This window comes from Balaenoptera musculus, chromosome 11 (genome assembly GCF_009873245.2).
Source record: "Balaenoptera musculus isolate JJ_BM4_2016_0621 chromosome 11, mBalMus1.pri.v3, whole genome shotgun sequence".
Lineage (NCBI taxonomy): Eukaryota > Metazoa > Chordata > Mammalia > Artiodactyla > Balaenopteridae > Balaenoptera > Balaenoptera musculus.
Window position 1 is genome coordinate 76496855 of NC_045795.1, and position 15072 is coordinate 76511926.

Here is a 15072-nt window from a genome sequence, read left to right on the forward strand (position 1 = left end):
CTTGGGGCTGCCTGCTGTGACCTTCTTACCCTGCTCTATGCATGTCATCTTGGTATAGGAGAAGCAGGGTCGCATTGTGGCCAAGAACCCAGGCTCTGGGTTTGAATACCAGTTCTGCTTTTGGCTAGTTGTACAACCTGCACAAATCACTTCACCTCTTTGTGGTTCCATTTTCTTAACCATATAAAGTGGTGATAGTAATACCAACCTTATTGGTTTGTCTTGAGGAGTCAGTGACTTATTGTACAAACTTGTGTCAGCACCCAGTGTCAGCTATTATCACTGCCATCCCCCCACCCTCACCCCCAACAAGTTGTTGTTGTTACTTGTTGATGTGAGTATGGTGGAGGCCATGAGGTGACAGGAGATGATGGTGGAGCTCTGAGTTCTGCCCCATCACTACCCGGCTATTGAACTAGAATGTATGTTGCTTGACTTAGTTGGGTCGTATGAAAATAAAATGAAGTGATGGAGAAAATGGGCACAAAGATGATTTGGGATAGCCAGTCCCTTTGAGACCAGGGGATAGGGTAGTGGACCAGGGACCAGAAAGAGGGTGAAAGGAAGAAACAGAAACATCTGTTAACCCCTGGCTATGTGCCTAGCTCTGCCCAGATGTTCTATACATAGAGTCTCATTTAATCTCAGCAGTAGCCCAGGGAGAGAAGAATGCTTAATCCATGGTACAGATGGGTAAACTGAGGTTCACAGAGATTGGCTCATTTGTCCCAGCTCATGGCAGTGGAACAGTGATTTGAACCCATTTGTATTGGACTCAGATGCATTCTGCTGGGCCAGTTTCCAATTCTAGCATTGACTGTCTTCCTAATTATTGTCAAAATCACTTAACTCTGGTTTCTGCCTGGGTTTCTCCTCTGTGAATTAGGTCATTGACTGAGCATCAAAAGGAAGCTAAAAGAATGTACACACCATGTCAATTATGGCCACCAGAACCAAGTGGGGGAGAGAGGCAAGCAACGGAACTGTTCAGTGATAACACTGGGGTTTTGTCACTGTATAACTCTATAATTTAAACGTTATGTTCATTTCCTTAAGTGTTGACAAGACTCTGCGCTCTTCGTGTAGTTTCTCTTTGGAAATGTTAATGTCAACATATGCTTTGTTCATACATCAACCCTTAAATCAAAATGCTACATTTGACCACCTGACCACCAATAAACTCAGGGAGGCTAGATGTCTTTGAACCTGGGTAGAGTGGCTATTTCATGACCTTGGAGTGCCACCCTGGTTCCTTGAATACAGGAGTCTGATTAATCAGGTGAGCTCTCTCCTGCTCAGGCCGCCCTTGCTCAGACCCTGAAATAAGATGCCATAGTGGGGGCTTCTCAGATCTTCTCTGGACTGTGCCCATGCAGAAGGCCAAGGGGTGTGTATTAAATCCTCTGCACCCTGGTGAAGAGTGTTTCAGAGGCAGAAATAAGCTCCACACCTCTCTATGTCCTCATGTAGTTTGCTCCATTCATGCTTGAATAGTATTGCTTGTTGCCATCCCTTCTAAATACCCTGCCCTTCACAGAGGAGCAGGTGTCAGCAAACTTTCTTAGTAAAGGGATTAATGGCAAGTATTTTTGCCTTTGCCAGCCATCCATTCTGTGCTACAATGACTCAACTGCACAGTAGTAGCCTGAAAGCGGCCACAGACCATGGTATGGCTTTGTTCCAGTAAAACTTTACTTACAAAAACAGGTACTAGGCTGAATTTGGCCTCGGGGCCCCAGTTTCCCCACTTCTGACTTAGAGCTACTTAGTGACTTAGTTTGATCGATTTTTTTTCAGCCACGTATAAAGGAGCTGCTCTCTCAGGCCCTGTCTTGGGTGCTGGGGATACACTAAGGAGCCACAGTCTTGATGTAGTGGAGCTTCCAGTCTGCTAAAAAAAAAAAGAAAAGAAAACTATTACTAATCAATTACATAGCCTGTGAGGGAGACGCAGGTCTGTACAGCTGTGACCGTTGGCAAGGTCACAGCCCTCATCATGACGTTGAGACCTACTTCACAGGGTCGTGAGGCCTCCATGAGAGAAAGGCCACAGCAGGGCCTGGCACCAAGTTCATGCACCGTAAATGTGAACTAGTCAAAAGACATGAACTACAGAACATCCACGGTGTGGATGGAGTCTAGGGTTCAGGTCAGTGGAGGGTAAACTGAGGCCAGGGAATCCGGTCAGTATAACAGATGGGAGTTTGCTGCCACCCGGCCTTGTGAGCATCTTGCACTGTGACCACAAAACAGGCCCTGGAGCCAGCTTCTAGTAGACGCAGAAAGCTGATGGGGACCTTCGATGTGAATCCTATTGAATTATTTCAACCTCCTATTTCATCAGTTCTGTAACTCTCATGTCTTCATATTTTTATTGAGATGTAATTGACATATAACATTATGCTAGTTTCAGGTGTATAACATAATGATTTGATATATGTCTATATTGCAAAATGATCACCACAATAAATCTAGTTCAAAACTATGTGTAACTGCACATAGTTACAATTTTTTTCATTCATATTTTAACAACTCTAAAATTAGGACGCACCTTCCAGGTGATACTGTATCATTGCTTAATTAGCAACTTGTTGCCTTTAATAGTGGCATTTGAAATAATGGTGCATCTTTCGATTGATGGTGACATGGCTATGAAGAAATCTAGGATTTATTGGTTATTTAAAATACACCAACTGCTGTGTTTGTTTGTTCCTTCATTCTCTTTTCACAAAGATTGGGCATCTACTGTGTTCCGGGCAGTGTTTTTGTTGCTGGATATACAGAGTGAACAAAACAGGCAAAGGCTTTGCTCTTGTGGAATTATCCGGCTCTTGGAGGAGACAGACAGTAAATAAGTGAATGCATCTGGGAAGGAAATAAACCAAGTGTGATGTAGATGGTTAATAGCAGCGGGAACAGCCTTAAATGGGGCGCTCAGGGTTGGCTCTCAGGAGATGAACTGAGATCTGAAGAATGAAAATGAATCACCCATATGGAGTGGGGGTGGGAGTAGGGCAGGCATTGTAGGCAAAGGGAACAGAAAGGTGAGAAGAGAGGTGATGGTCAACAAGGAAGAGGGCAGAGAGAAGACGGGTTGCAGAGTTAGATCATGGAGGGTCTCATGGCCGTGGTGAGGAGTTCAGATTTTATTCTAAATGAAGGGAGAAACCACTGGATGATTTTGAACTGGGCAGTGTCAGGGTTAGATTTATGTTTAAAAAGCTAAATGAGTTCTTCAGTCTTCAGAGAGATTTCCTCAGCTGATCATGTTTATGTCAACTGCAGGTGAGGAACTGGGGGCCCAGGGATACAGAACTGGGTAGTAGAAAGGGATACCCAGACTCCCTTCCCACCTCACTGTGTGATCTTGGTTCAGTCACTTTCCTTCTATGGACTTCATTTTCCTTATTTGTAAATGAAATAGAACTAGCGTCCTTTAAAACTCTTTGGAACCCCGCAGAGTTCTCTGTGGTTCTTGGGTGACTTCCCCAGGATCCCCTTGTTGTAACTTCAGTGTGGTGCTTTTTCCTTAAAATCATCTGTCATGAAGTCTTGCAGACAGCTACACCTTGAAAACGGTCCAGCCCCACTTCATTGCCCCGTCTTTGCTGTTTCATTCTCCTTGTTGATGAGAGAGAGAGATGAAGTGAATGACAGTCAACATCCAATCAGATAGAGCAAGTTTCATTTCTTATATTTAGGTCATAAAATTAGTTCCTTGACTCCCTCTGCCACCATCTTAATTATAATGTAATGCTCTCTTACTCCCCGGTGGCTTCTAGATGCCAAGCTCCTGAAGTCCCTGGATTCTGGCCTTCAGGCTCTTGCTTTCCATCCCGACCTCCCACTTCCTGATGCTGTTGGGCAGGCCCTTGTCTCACCAGCTTGTCAGACCCGTGGCCCCTCCCAGATCACACAGCCCATCGTGCCTACTCCAGGCTTAACCCAGAGCTGCTGACTCTATGTCTAGTGTTTTGGCCTCTTCACAATTTTTAGCCAAATTCCAGATTATCCTTAACCAGCAGCTGATTTTTTCCTCCTAGAGCTGTCAAATTTGGGGCACTTGAACTTTTCTTCCCAGGTAGCCACCTGGCTTGCTTCCATCTTCAGGTTTTTCAATCAAATGCTTCCCTCTCAACGAGCCTGCCCTTTGACACCTTTTCAAAACAGTGGTCAGGGGAGACCTCATTGAGAAATGTGTCATTCAAATATGAGTAAGTTGTTAGCAGCTGAAAGGCATTTGGTCCACAACCAGCCATGAATAGAGCAGTGAAAAAAATGTTCCAGGCAGAGTGAAGAGCCAGTGCAAAGGCCCTGGGGTAGTGTGATCATGGACCAGCCAAGAGGTCAATATGGCTCAACCTAAGGGCCAGAAAGTAGCAGTGGATGAGGCTGCAGAACAGGGAGGAGCCCACTGACACAGTCCTCATAGAAACTGGCTTCTCAAGTGTGATCAGCATTATTAAAAATGCAGAATCTCAGTCCCCATCCCAAACCTACTGGATCAGAATCTACAGTTTAACAGGCTTCCCAGGTGATTTGCATACACATTGAATTTGAGCAGCACAGTCATAAGTCTTCTCCTATTTAGCATGACCTAATCCCCAGTTTTTTTCCACTGCCACTCTCTCTACCTTCCCCAATATGAAGCAGAAGGCCAGTGCTACCCCAGTGATTTTAAGCTTTTAAGGAAAAATTAATAACTTTTCCTTATAAAAATTTTGGGAAACCCTGAAGAAACCAATCATTGGGCTAAACTGAAACTTGGGCTTTCTGTTCTTAGTTTATTTTATATACTTCCCTAAAATTGGTTGATTCCTTGTTTTGGGGATAGGACTGGTTTTCTTCCCCTAGAGACTCTCACATTCTGTCCATATACTTTCCAATGAAATCCTTTGTTCATTTGGGTGTGTGTGAATATTTTCAGTATAATTCCATATTTCTCGATTACTGTAGAGTTTTCATCTCTGTGTTGATCATCATGTTTTATAAAGACTTTCTTTTTTCCTATATAACCAAAGCATTGAAACATTAGGTATTAACACACTGAAAAAAATGCAATCAATCAGATGATTATCATCTAATGTTTTAATGATCACATTTTTAATCCAATTATGCATGTTTGAATCTTTCAAATTTTCTTTAATTAAAGATTGCCTCCTAGCACTGCTATCAGAAATAAGAAATTGAACAGAATCGAGCCAGATATAATTTAACGTTGAAAGGAAATTGCAAGGATAACCGGGCCGCTCTGGGTTTAATTGCTGACCATGACTTTAAAGCCCTCATACAGAATTTTCTAATTGATAAGAAAATTTAATCATCTCCTGATATACTCCGTTTGCATTCAAATAAGGTATTTTCTTTTTCTAAATAAACCTCCCCTAACTGATTATTCATATTGTCGTTCAGAATGCTTGAAAATGAAAGAGTGGGTGAAATGTAGACTACTAATATAGTGTGTATTTATATAAAAGTCATACATTATTCATAATTTTTGCAATTTGAATAACTTTGAATTTCGCATCCCTGTTTCTCATCTTTTTCTTTGATGAACAATTAATTATTAAAGTATAATATTGTCTGCATACAGCACTGGGATACTTGAAAGTAGAATATGAGATTCATTCCTTTTCAGTTCTTTTAGCTAGTAATGCACAGTACTTGCTTATTATGGTATAATGGAATGGATGGTAGGATAAGTAGAGTATTTCAAATATTTTTCTCAACTAGTTAAGTGTCTGGGATAGGAATGTTTCTAATTCAAATTACTAATTAGAACAAAAGTTGGAGGCAGAGTGCTCTGATCTGGATGGCTTTGGAGTCAACTGCCCTTTTATAATAGGATTCATTTAACAAGTATCTATCTGTGCTTATTCTATGCTAGACACTCTCCTAAGCCCTTAACTACTGTTAATTCATGTAATACTCTCCTGATACATAAACCTCCAGATGAGGTCATTATTATAATCCCATTTTACAGATGAGGAAACAGTGACAGAGAGGTTAAGTAACTTGTCTTAGGTCAGAGCTTTAAGTAGAACAGTTAGGATTCAGCTCCAGGGGCCTGGCTGTAGCAGTCCCTCCACTTTATAACATGTACATTTATTAAGATTTTCTTAGTGGGAGAGTTTAAGTTTTTAGCTGAAAAGTCCATTCTTTCTTCCTCCCAGTGGCTGAACTCAGGAACACCCAGTCTTGGGTCCAGCCAGTTGAGTGCCTCGTGGCTTCTGCGAACTCTGTGGGCAGTGCCAGAAATACAGGGGTACCATTTCTAAAGTTACTTCTAACAGTTAAGCATTATGAGCACCCCATTTGCCAGTGGAGCACTCCTATGGGACTGAGCAGGAAACGGAATTTTTAGAAAGATCAGCAAAAATCAATGTTCAAGTTGAACTTAGAGAAGTCAAGGGAGAAAGAAAACAGCTCAGGAGTTAATTCTGTAACGTATGTTCATAAAAGAAATTACCATTAGTGATGGGGACCCCTGAACATGTGGCATGTCCCACCCCCCCTTGCTGTGGCTCTCAAGATGACTTTCTGACACTTGCCCCCCACCCTCCTATACTTGGCTTGCAATCAGGAGGGCACAATATGGCCCGATGGCCAAATCCATTCCACTGACTGTTTTTGTATGGCTCCTGAGCTAAGAATCGTTTTCACACGTGAACTCTATTTAAGCGAAATGTTCTTCCCACCTTTCCCCTGCCCAAAAGAATTCCTTTCTTCTCATTAGTAGATGTATATTTTTAAAATTGTCCTCAGTTATTAGCGTTTTGAACATTGTTAATAAGGTTGTGGAAGTGCGTTTATTATATAGGTACCTATGTAACATCTTTGATTTTGCCTCTTGGCCCTGCAAAACCTAAAATATTTACTATCTGGCACTTTACAGAAAACATTTGCTAGTCCCTGGCTTGAAACACAAAAGAAGCTGGCTGGCTCTCAGGCTACTGCTTGCCTTGATAAGTGAGGGTTTATAACGGACCAGAGATCACAATGGACCAAGTGCTTGCCGTAATAAGTCAGGGCTCACAAGGCACTGCGCTAAAGCCCCTCACATTTTTTTTTTTTAAACTTTTTTTTTTTAATTATTTATTTTTTTATTTATTTATTTTTATTTTTGGCTGTGTTGGGTCTTCGTTTCTGTGCGAGGGCTTTCACTAGTTGTGGCAAGGGGGGGCCGCTCTTCATCGCGGTGCGCGGGCCTCTCACTATCGCGGCCTCTCTTGTTGCGGAGCACAGGCTCCAGACGCGCAGGCTCAGTAATTGTGGCTCACGGGCCCAGCCGCTCCGCGGCATGTGGGATCCTCCCAGACCAGGGCTCGAACCCGTGTTCCCTGCATTAGCAGGCAGACTCTCAACCACTGCGCCACCAGGGAAGCCCAAGCCCCTCACATTTATTAGCTTGATTAATTGTCACAGCATCCCTGAGGGGTAAATAATCTCAGTATTCCTATTTTACAGGTAAGGGAAGTAGCTCAGAGAGGTTAAGATTTTTTTTCCCTAAGGTCACACGGCTGTTAAATATCAGTTGATTCCGAAGGTCATGCTAGAGCTTTGACAAAGAAAACTCTAACCTGCAGTGCTCAGATTGATGGAGACTGTGTCAGACATGCTGTGCCTTTGAGGCGTTAGTAGTTATTATTAGTTAAAAAATAAAACACATGCACGAACATTGAAGGAAGTGCATGGCTATGTGAGATATACGTGGCTAGGTCTTGGTAGTTTAGAAGAAGAAGAAGAATAGTGGTAATAATACAAGTAATAAGAATTAGAATGAGAATCATATCTATCATTTATGAGATGCTTACTCTGTTCCAGGCTCTTTCTGAACCCCTTTCTTATACTGATTTATTTAATCTTCGCAACAGCCTAGGAAGGTGTAGTAACTAAGGTCATACAGCTCACAGGTGGAGGGGTTGGGATTTGAACCCAGCAGGCCGAGAATCTGCTCGTTTCACCAATCCCTGTAAGGGGTGGAGAGGTGAGGTGTTGATGAGGATTTCAGCGTTACGTGATATTTCCTGCTCCCAAGCTTACTGTTTCAGATCCTAAGTGGTGTCTTTGAAGAAAGAATCCCATCCCAGTCTCTGTTTTCTCTGTAAGTTTTTGACCTTGGGTCCATTACTTCTCTCTGGTCTCCCATTTCCCTAGCTGTAAAGTTAAAGAATTGGACTAAATTGGTGGTTTTCAAAGTGTCCCTGGGTTCCCAGCTCAGCTTCAGCCCCGGTGGCTGTGCTCTGGCTATTTGAGTTGCCTGGCTCCTGTGTAAGATTTGGTTTGAAGAAAGGGTTCTTTGGTTCCCGAAGCCACTGACCTAGGGTGGTCTAAAGCCCTTTCAGGTCTCAGAATCCGGAGATCCAGTGGCAGTGATGGTGGTGGAATCAGCAAGTAGTGAAGCCCCTCCCTTTTCTGTCCCCCTCACCAACTCTACCCACCCCGCCACTGATCTGATTACACCTTCTAAGCAATTAAATCAGAACCTGCGTCTGAAGCCCTTGGGTTGATCCAGGACAGAGAAACCCTTCTGCATTTGTAGCAATGGTCACACCTGCGGTTTCCATCAGTCCTTGCTGAATTCAAGAGCCCATACAAGAACTTATATGAGTCCTGATCCCGCTGAAACCGTGTTCCCTTTTGAAATCCACCCACTTCAGATTGGTGGGGCAGGTTTTTCTCATTTATCTTTTTTCTATTCTTTAAAGCCACAGCCTCTTCCTCGAGTGGGTGCTTTAGATGGGGGCTTTGCTGCCTCGGGCTTACAGGGATTGTCTTGTCACTACCTGTCTGCATACAGCGTGCTTAACTGCAACCCTAATATTGGGTCAGGCCCCTAGGGGAAGACTCTAAAGGTTTTCCGGTCCTTCAATCTGGAGCCCTTGATCCTAAGGCAGGTTAGCGTGCTGCGGGGTGACACCGGGTTCACCTGCAACATGATGGGGAAATGAAGGTGGTGATTTTGTGGTTCACGATGCCAGGGCCTGTGCACCTTCTATTGCCTGGGGCCTCGTGTTGACTATTTGCACGGCCCAGGAAGTGCAGCAAGCAAAGGCCAAAACGGTTCCTCCTCTCAGCCAAGCACGCTTACAGAGATTTCCCCCATCATTAGCTGCTGGTAACCGGGTTAAATTAAAGCCCAGATTTGCCAGTGGGCGGAGGGGTGATTCTTTTATTTCCAGCCTTTTGTCCCGTAGAAACTGCTTTTGTCATTTTGATTATAGAACCCTATGATGCATGTATTAATTAATACTTAATTTTTCCCTTTAAAAAATGAATTGAAAACCTTTGTGAGAATCAGCCAAGGTTTCTGAGCCTCGTGAATAACTGCTGCCACTTTACTGATCACTAGTGACCTTGGGCTTAGTGATTTAACCTCTCTGTGCCTTAAGTTCCACATCTGGAAAATTGGAGTATTAAAAGTACATACTCCATAGGGTTGTAGAGTGAGAGGGTGTGATGATGGCTTAAGAATAATGAAAGCCTGGATTCCAAACTCAACTACATGGTTGTACGTTCCAGCTCTGTAAATTGGGGATGGTAATACTTCACGGGACTACTTTAAGTATTAAATAAATCAATCTTTGTAAAGCTCTTAGAACAGTACCTGGCACATACAGTAAGTGCTGTTTAAATGTTTGCAACAGATGAGTACTCAGAAGAGTGCCTGACATATGGTAAAAGCTAAATAAATATTAAGTTTTATTCAACAAATCTCTACCGAAAGGAAATTGCCATTTTCATTATTCTGATATAGTCGACTTCTGCCAGGTTTTTGCCTTAACCCCCAGTTACGTAGACCTTTTACGTCTAAGGATACACATTTGCCCAAATACGTATACTGCTTGTTCTGTATGAAGGAAAAGGGGGGAGGAGGCGTGAGGCTGGGAATAATGTTCCTGGAAGTCACAGGAGTGTCCATGAAGTAACCTGGAGCCTTGAGGTCCCCGAGAAATGTCCAGGAGCACATGGAGGAGACCATCAAGGAGCTAAGGCGAGCCATTAGCAGGACTGTAATGGCCTTATTACATCCCCAACAGGATTGAGGTGGGCATTCCAGACTTAAATGCAGGGCTAGACCTTTGAAGACCCAGGTAGAGACTAAAACCCTCTCTGATTTGTGAAAGAAGCTGGATGATCTACTGGGTCTGTTGGCAAGTGTTATAATATAGTGCCTACACTCTGTTGCACTGCTGATTCCTGCCTCAGGACCTTTGCACATACTGTTCTCACAGCTTGAAATGCTCTTCTTTTCCTCTTTTGCCCCCACAGTTCAATATTCACCTAGTTTACTTTAGCTTCTTCAGCCCGAGTCAGAATTGTGCAAGCTCTGGTGTCAAGGTGCATGGGTTCATATCCCAGCTTTGCTATGTAGGAACTAACCTCTTCTCTACCTTGTTTTCCTTGTAGAGTTATTGTGAGATATCATTGTTGGGTCCCAGCTTAAATGTCATTTCTTCTACTTAAGGAAGGACCACCCCACTTTTGTAAAAAGAAGCCTATTTTCAGGGCCATCATTTTACAAGTTCAGGGCTGTGCCTTGATCTGAATAAGCCTTGGGTGAAACCATAATGAAACGTAACCAGCTTTGGAATTGCACTTTACCATTGGCTTACAGTTTTCTTTTCCTACTGAATCTCTCATGGGAGTCCCAAAGTTTGTCCGCCTGATTATTAGCTCATAAGGATTAGACGGAGAAGGGGTCTATGACGAAACAAGATGCGGTATAACTGAATCACTTTGCTGTACACCTAAAACTAACAGAACATTGTAAATCAACTATATTTCAATAAAAAATTTTTAAAAATTAAAATTAAAATCAACATTAAAAAAGACTTAGTACAGGATATATATTAATATATAAAATATCTCATTAATGATTTTAATTTTGATTACATGTTGAAATAATATTTAAAATATAATGGGGACTTCTCTGGTGGTCCATCGGTTAAGACTCCATGCTTCCAATGCAGGGGGCGTGGGTTCGATCCCTGGTGGGGGAACTAAGATCCCACATGCCATGTGACACGGCCAAAAAGAAAAAAAAAAAGGATTAAATAAAACATATTATGAAAACTAAAAATATATATATATTGGAAAGGGGCAAGTTAAACAAAACCAAGTCTATTTCTTTTCTGCAGGATTTAGTGACTTGACTATGCTAGTGTTTTGCCTATTTCCTGGGGGAAGAGGGAGGGCCTGAAGTGTTGCCCAGTGTTGTTTACCACGGGACCCATTTTTCATGAAATGCAGTGCAGTACGATGTCTCAGAGCACACACCCTGGGAAATGCTGCTTTGTTTTCCGTGGCTTTCCCACCACCAAATGCTAGTGCTTCTCGGGATGTAAATAAACACAAGACTTGTGATGTGGCACCCGCATGCCGAGGGTTTTGACTGTGTGTCTGCAGCATAGAACGACTCACCACTGTGCTTTTCTTTTCCCTCTTCCCCCAAACAGAGAAGGAGACCTTCCTGGATCCTTTCGTCCTCCGGGACCTCCTGCCTGCATCCCGGGGCAGCTATTACCGGTACACAGGTTCTTTGACGACCCCACCGTGTAGCGAAATCGTGGAGTGGATAGTTTTCCGGACGCCTGTCCCCATCTCTTATCGTCAGGTAGCTATTTGGCCCCCAAAGGGCTTCTGTTTTTACTTGTTTTGAGTTGACTTAACTATCTAACATTGCTAGACTATATCAGGGTAAGGATTTTTTTTTTTTTTTTGGCATCCTTTGCTTCTCATTGATTCTTTTCATTTTTTCCAAGAAACATGTTTTTGCACCCAAGAATTGTAAAATATAAAACATGGTTGCTGAGCCACAAACTAACTAGCTGAGGAGAACTGCAGGCATGAAATCAGGTATCTTGTAAGTATTCAATCTTGAGGAGATAGTAGCTACCCTCTGTGATGACTCTGTGCCAGGAACTCTTTTCAGCTCTTTATATGTGTTAACTCACTTAATCTTCATGAACAACAGTCCTGTGAGGTAGGTGCTATTTGTACCCCCGTGTTATAGAGGAGAGACAGCAGGAGTGTAGTGACTTGCCCAAGGTCACACAACCATTACCCAGCCATGGTGTCTGATCCCAAAGATCATGCTTGGAGCTGCTAAACCTCCCCTAAGTTCAGAAAAGAGAAATTTGTATACCTGAAGAAATGAAAGAAAAAATACCATTGATTGAGCTCTTTCTGTGTGATAAGCATCTTACATCTCATCGACTTAGTTGCAAGACAACATTGAGAATTGGGTATGTTGCACAAAGACGGGACACATAAGAACATTGTGGCAGGGACAGATTGCGTAACATGCCCAAAGATTCATGGTCAGTGAAGGTTGAAGCCAGAAACCAAGCCCGGGTTTGTCTGATTCCAAACCCATGCTGCCGACCCCTACATGGAGCTACTTCTCTCTGAGTGTGGCCTGGCAGATGTCATAGGGAGGTGGGTTTAGGCTGAGCACGTAACTGTGGGAAAGAATTTGGTGAAATGGGGATGAGGTTGGGGGCAATGTCAGAGGAAGAGGATCCACCAGGGGATGAATGGCTTTGAAATCACCTCATGAGGAATCATAGATGGAAGGGGAAATAGAGAGGATATGTCAGTCATCAAAAATGCAGCCTGCACGGAGGTAGAAGTAGAGTAGATTTCTCCTCCATAATTTCAGAAAACAGAGCCAAGAACAACAGGTAGGATTTGTAAGGAAGTGGATTTGAGCCATTGACCCGGACTGTCTAAAAAATGGAACATTCCTATCAGAGCCATCCATGGAAATGCCTCCCCAGCATTGGACAGCTAGGGGTAAGGCTGATGTAGAGGGAAAATGGAAGTTTTGAAATTATGTGATAAATGTCAGTAATATAACTGAAGAGGACACAGGCAACAAGATTATGGACCTGGCTGGCTTGGGGAATAGTCCAAACACTTTCCTAACAAGGGCAGAGAATATAGAAAAGGGAGTGGGGGAAATAGGATTGGATGATGTCCTGGCCAGGGCTGTTTGGGGTGTCAGAAACAGAAACCCACTTAAAGTAGCTTCAGTAGGGGGAATATTTGAAAGAAACCATAGTAGGGTCATCCTGAGATGAAGTCATCATGACCAGGACTGTACCTAGTAAGTGAGGCACAAACTTTACTTTCTGCCTTTTAGGGGCCGCTCTCACATCTTGAAGTTTCTACCACGGCTTTGCGATTCTGTACTTTTGCAAACTTCTGGTTCCTTCTCTCTCCTTCTCTCTTTGAGTGTGGTTTTCTTTGGAGGGGATTGGAGCCCAATATGGTTACTCTAGTACCAGTTAACCTTTCAACTCAAGGGCCAGCTACCAACTGACAGTAGTCTGGGTCTGGAGTCAAGTGTTCAGGAAGATAGATCCGAATAGACATTAGCCAACAGCACACTGGCTGGCCTTGGGTCATTTGTGCATTTTTTAATAAATCAGCAGAGGTGCTGGTAATGTCCTGACACATTGGTGTTGCCGCTCTGGGAGCAGGTTATCTAGAAGGAGCTCTGTGCAGGAGAGAGAGCCCACCAACAAAGGCAGGTAGTGTGGGACCAGGGGAAACAGATTCATTTGGCCTCCCTGCAGCTGGCAGACATTTTACCTTGAGCTTTTTTTCCTTTTAATTCCATCGTGATGAAAAAAGGACTAGCAATGTGGCTGCGGAACAGGATCTGCTGGCCTGAAGGAGATAAAGAAATATGAAACAAGTTTGCTTCCTAATGGTGAAGCCAGCCTTGTTTTATTAAAATAAGAGAAAATTGCAGCCCAAATATTTATATCCTCAAGGTTCGGGGAGGGGGGCGGGGGCAGGACTTTGAAAAGGGATCCTTTTTGTCGATTAAGATGAATGCTTTTGTCCTCAAAGATATAAAGGCTTGAGATAATGAGGTTAAAAAATTCAAGTTTGGCTTTTTTTTTTTTTTTAGGAGGCCCTCTGAAGGGGAGGCATAGAGAGGTAATTGTTTAGTCGGGGCTGGGGGAGGGAAGAGAACCATTAACACATACTGGGTTTTATTGCAGTTTAGTGGGCCTAAACAAAAGGCAGATTTTTAGGCTTGGATGTCTTGTCAAGTATTTGTCAGTTAGAGGCGTTTTGACATTTGGGAACTGGATATCTTCGAAAGTGCTTTGTTAACATCTTTTTATGCTTCTACTCTGCCACCCATACACTCAGAGAGAGAAATAATGGAAGAGTTTTTCTCCGCGACTTCCAACATATGACCTCTCTGTAGGTACTATTGTTTCAAGAAAATAGTGAAGAAATAAAGTAATCATAGTGGCTCCCCAGTTTCTTTACTCTAAACCATCTTAGATAATACTTTACTTGTATCAGGCACAGCTTCGTGTACCCTTTTCTGTCTCCCAAAGGGACGAAACAGCTCATTTTCATGTGGCCAAACCGGTTCCTTGCTGGTGAGCTGAGTGGAGGTCACAGGTGTGTCAGTCCTCCGACAGGAAAGCATCAGCCACTCGAGTCTTATGGGTTCAGACCTTCCCACCCCGACCCTGCCAACATGCTTTCTGAAGTTAGCACAGAATGTTCATTTCAGAAGGGCAAACGGCCAGTTCAGAGAAGCCAAGTAGACACGATTCCATGTCTGCTTCTGTCAGAAAGAAAACTTTCCTAGTCCTTCATCCTTCTTTTTCTCCAGAGGTTCTTCTCTTCTCTTACACAGTGTGGGTACCTGTCAGCAGTGAAAAGGAGAGCAGGTTCACCCTGAAATACAATGCTGAGCACAAACTGTTGACCAGTATGATGTGGATTTCTTTAAAGTCTTCCTGAGTAAATATGAGCAACTCCGTATTTTCCCTCTTTTGTGGGCCTCCTTGGGCATTCAGACCAGCCCCGCAGCTAGCGAGCACTGACTCCGGCTTCTGTGATGATCTAGATCTGAATACGGTATTGCTAATGGAATCACACCATTCCGTTGGCTTGGTTGGTCAGCAGACAGCATTGCTTGTGTGGCTCCAATAAAACATTGACCATAAATGTCAGGCAAGACTCATGCCATGATTTTGTCACCCAAACAAAATGGCGGCACCCCCAGTCCGGCTGTAGGAGGTCAAGAGAGCA

The 15072-nt window shown here is 43.3% G+C and overlaps 1 protein-coding gene across 4 annotated transcripts in view; it reads left to right on the forward strand.

Annotated features, from left to right (window-relative positions):
• The window catches only part of PTPRG (protein tyrosine phosphatase receptor type G), a 721438-nt gene that overhangs the window by 557636 nt on the left and 148730 nt on the right, over positions 1–15072 (forward strand). For all 4 annotated transcript variants that reach the window (XM_036869404.1, XM_036869405.1, XM_036869402.1 and 1 more), the window contains exon 7: positions 11460–11617. In XM_036869404.1, the coding sequence (XP_036725299.1) occupies positions 11460–11617 (158 nt within the window). The remainder of the gene's footprint in view (positions 1–11459; positions 11618–15072) is intronic.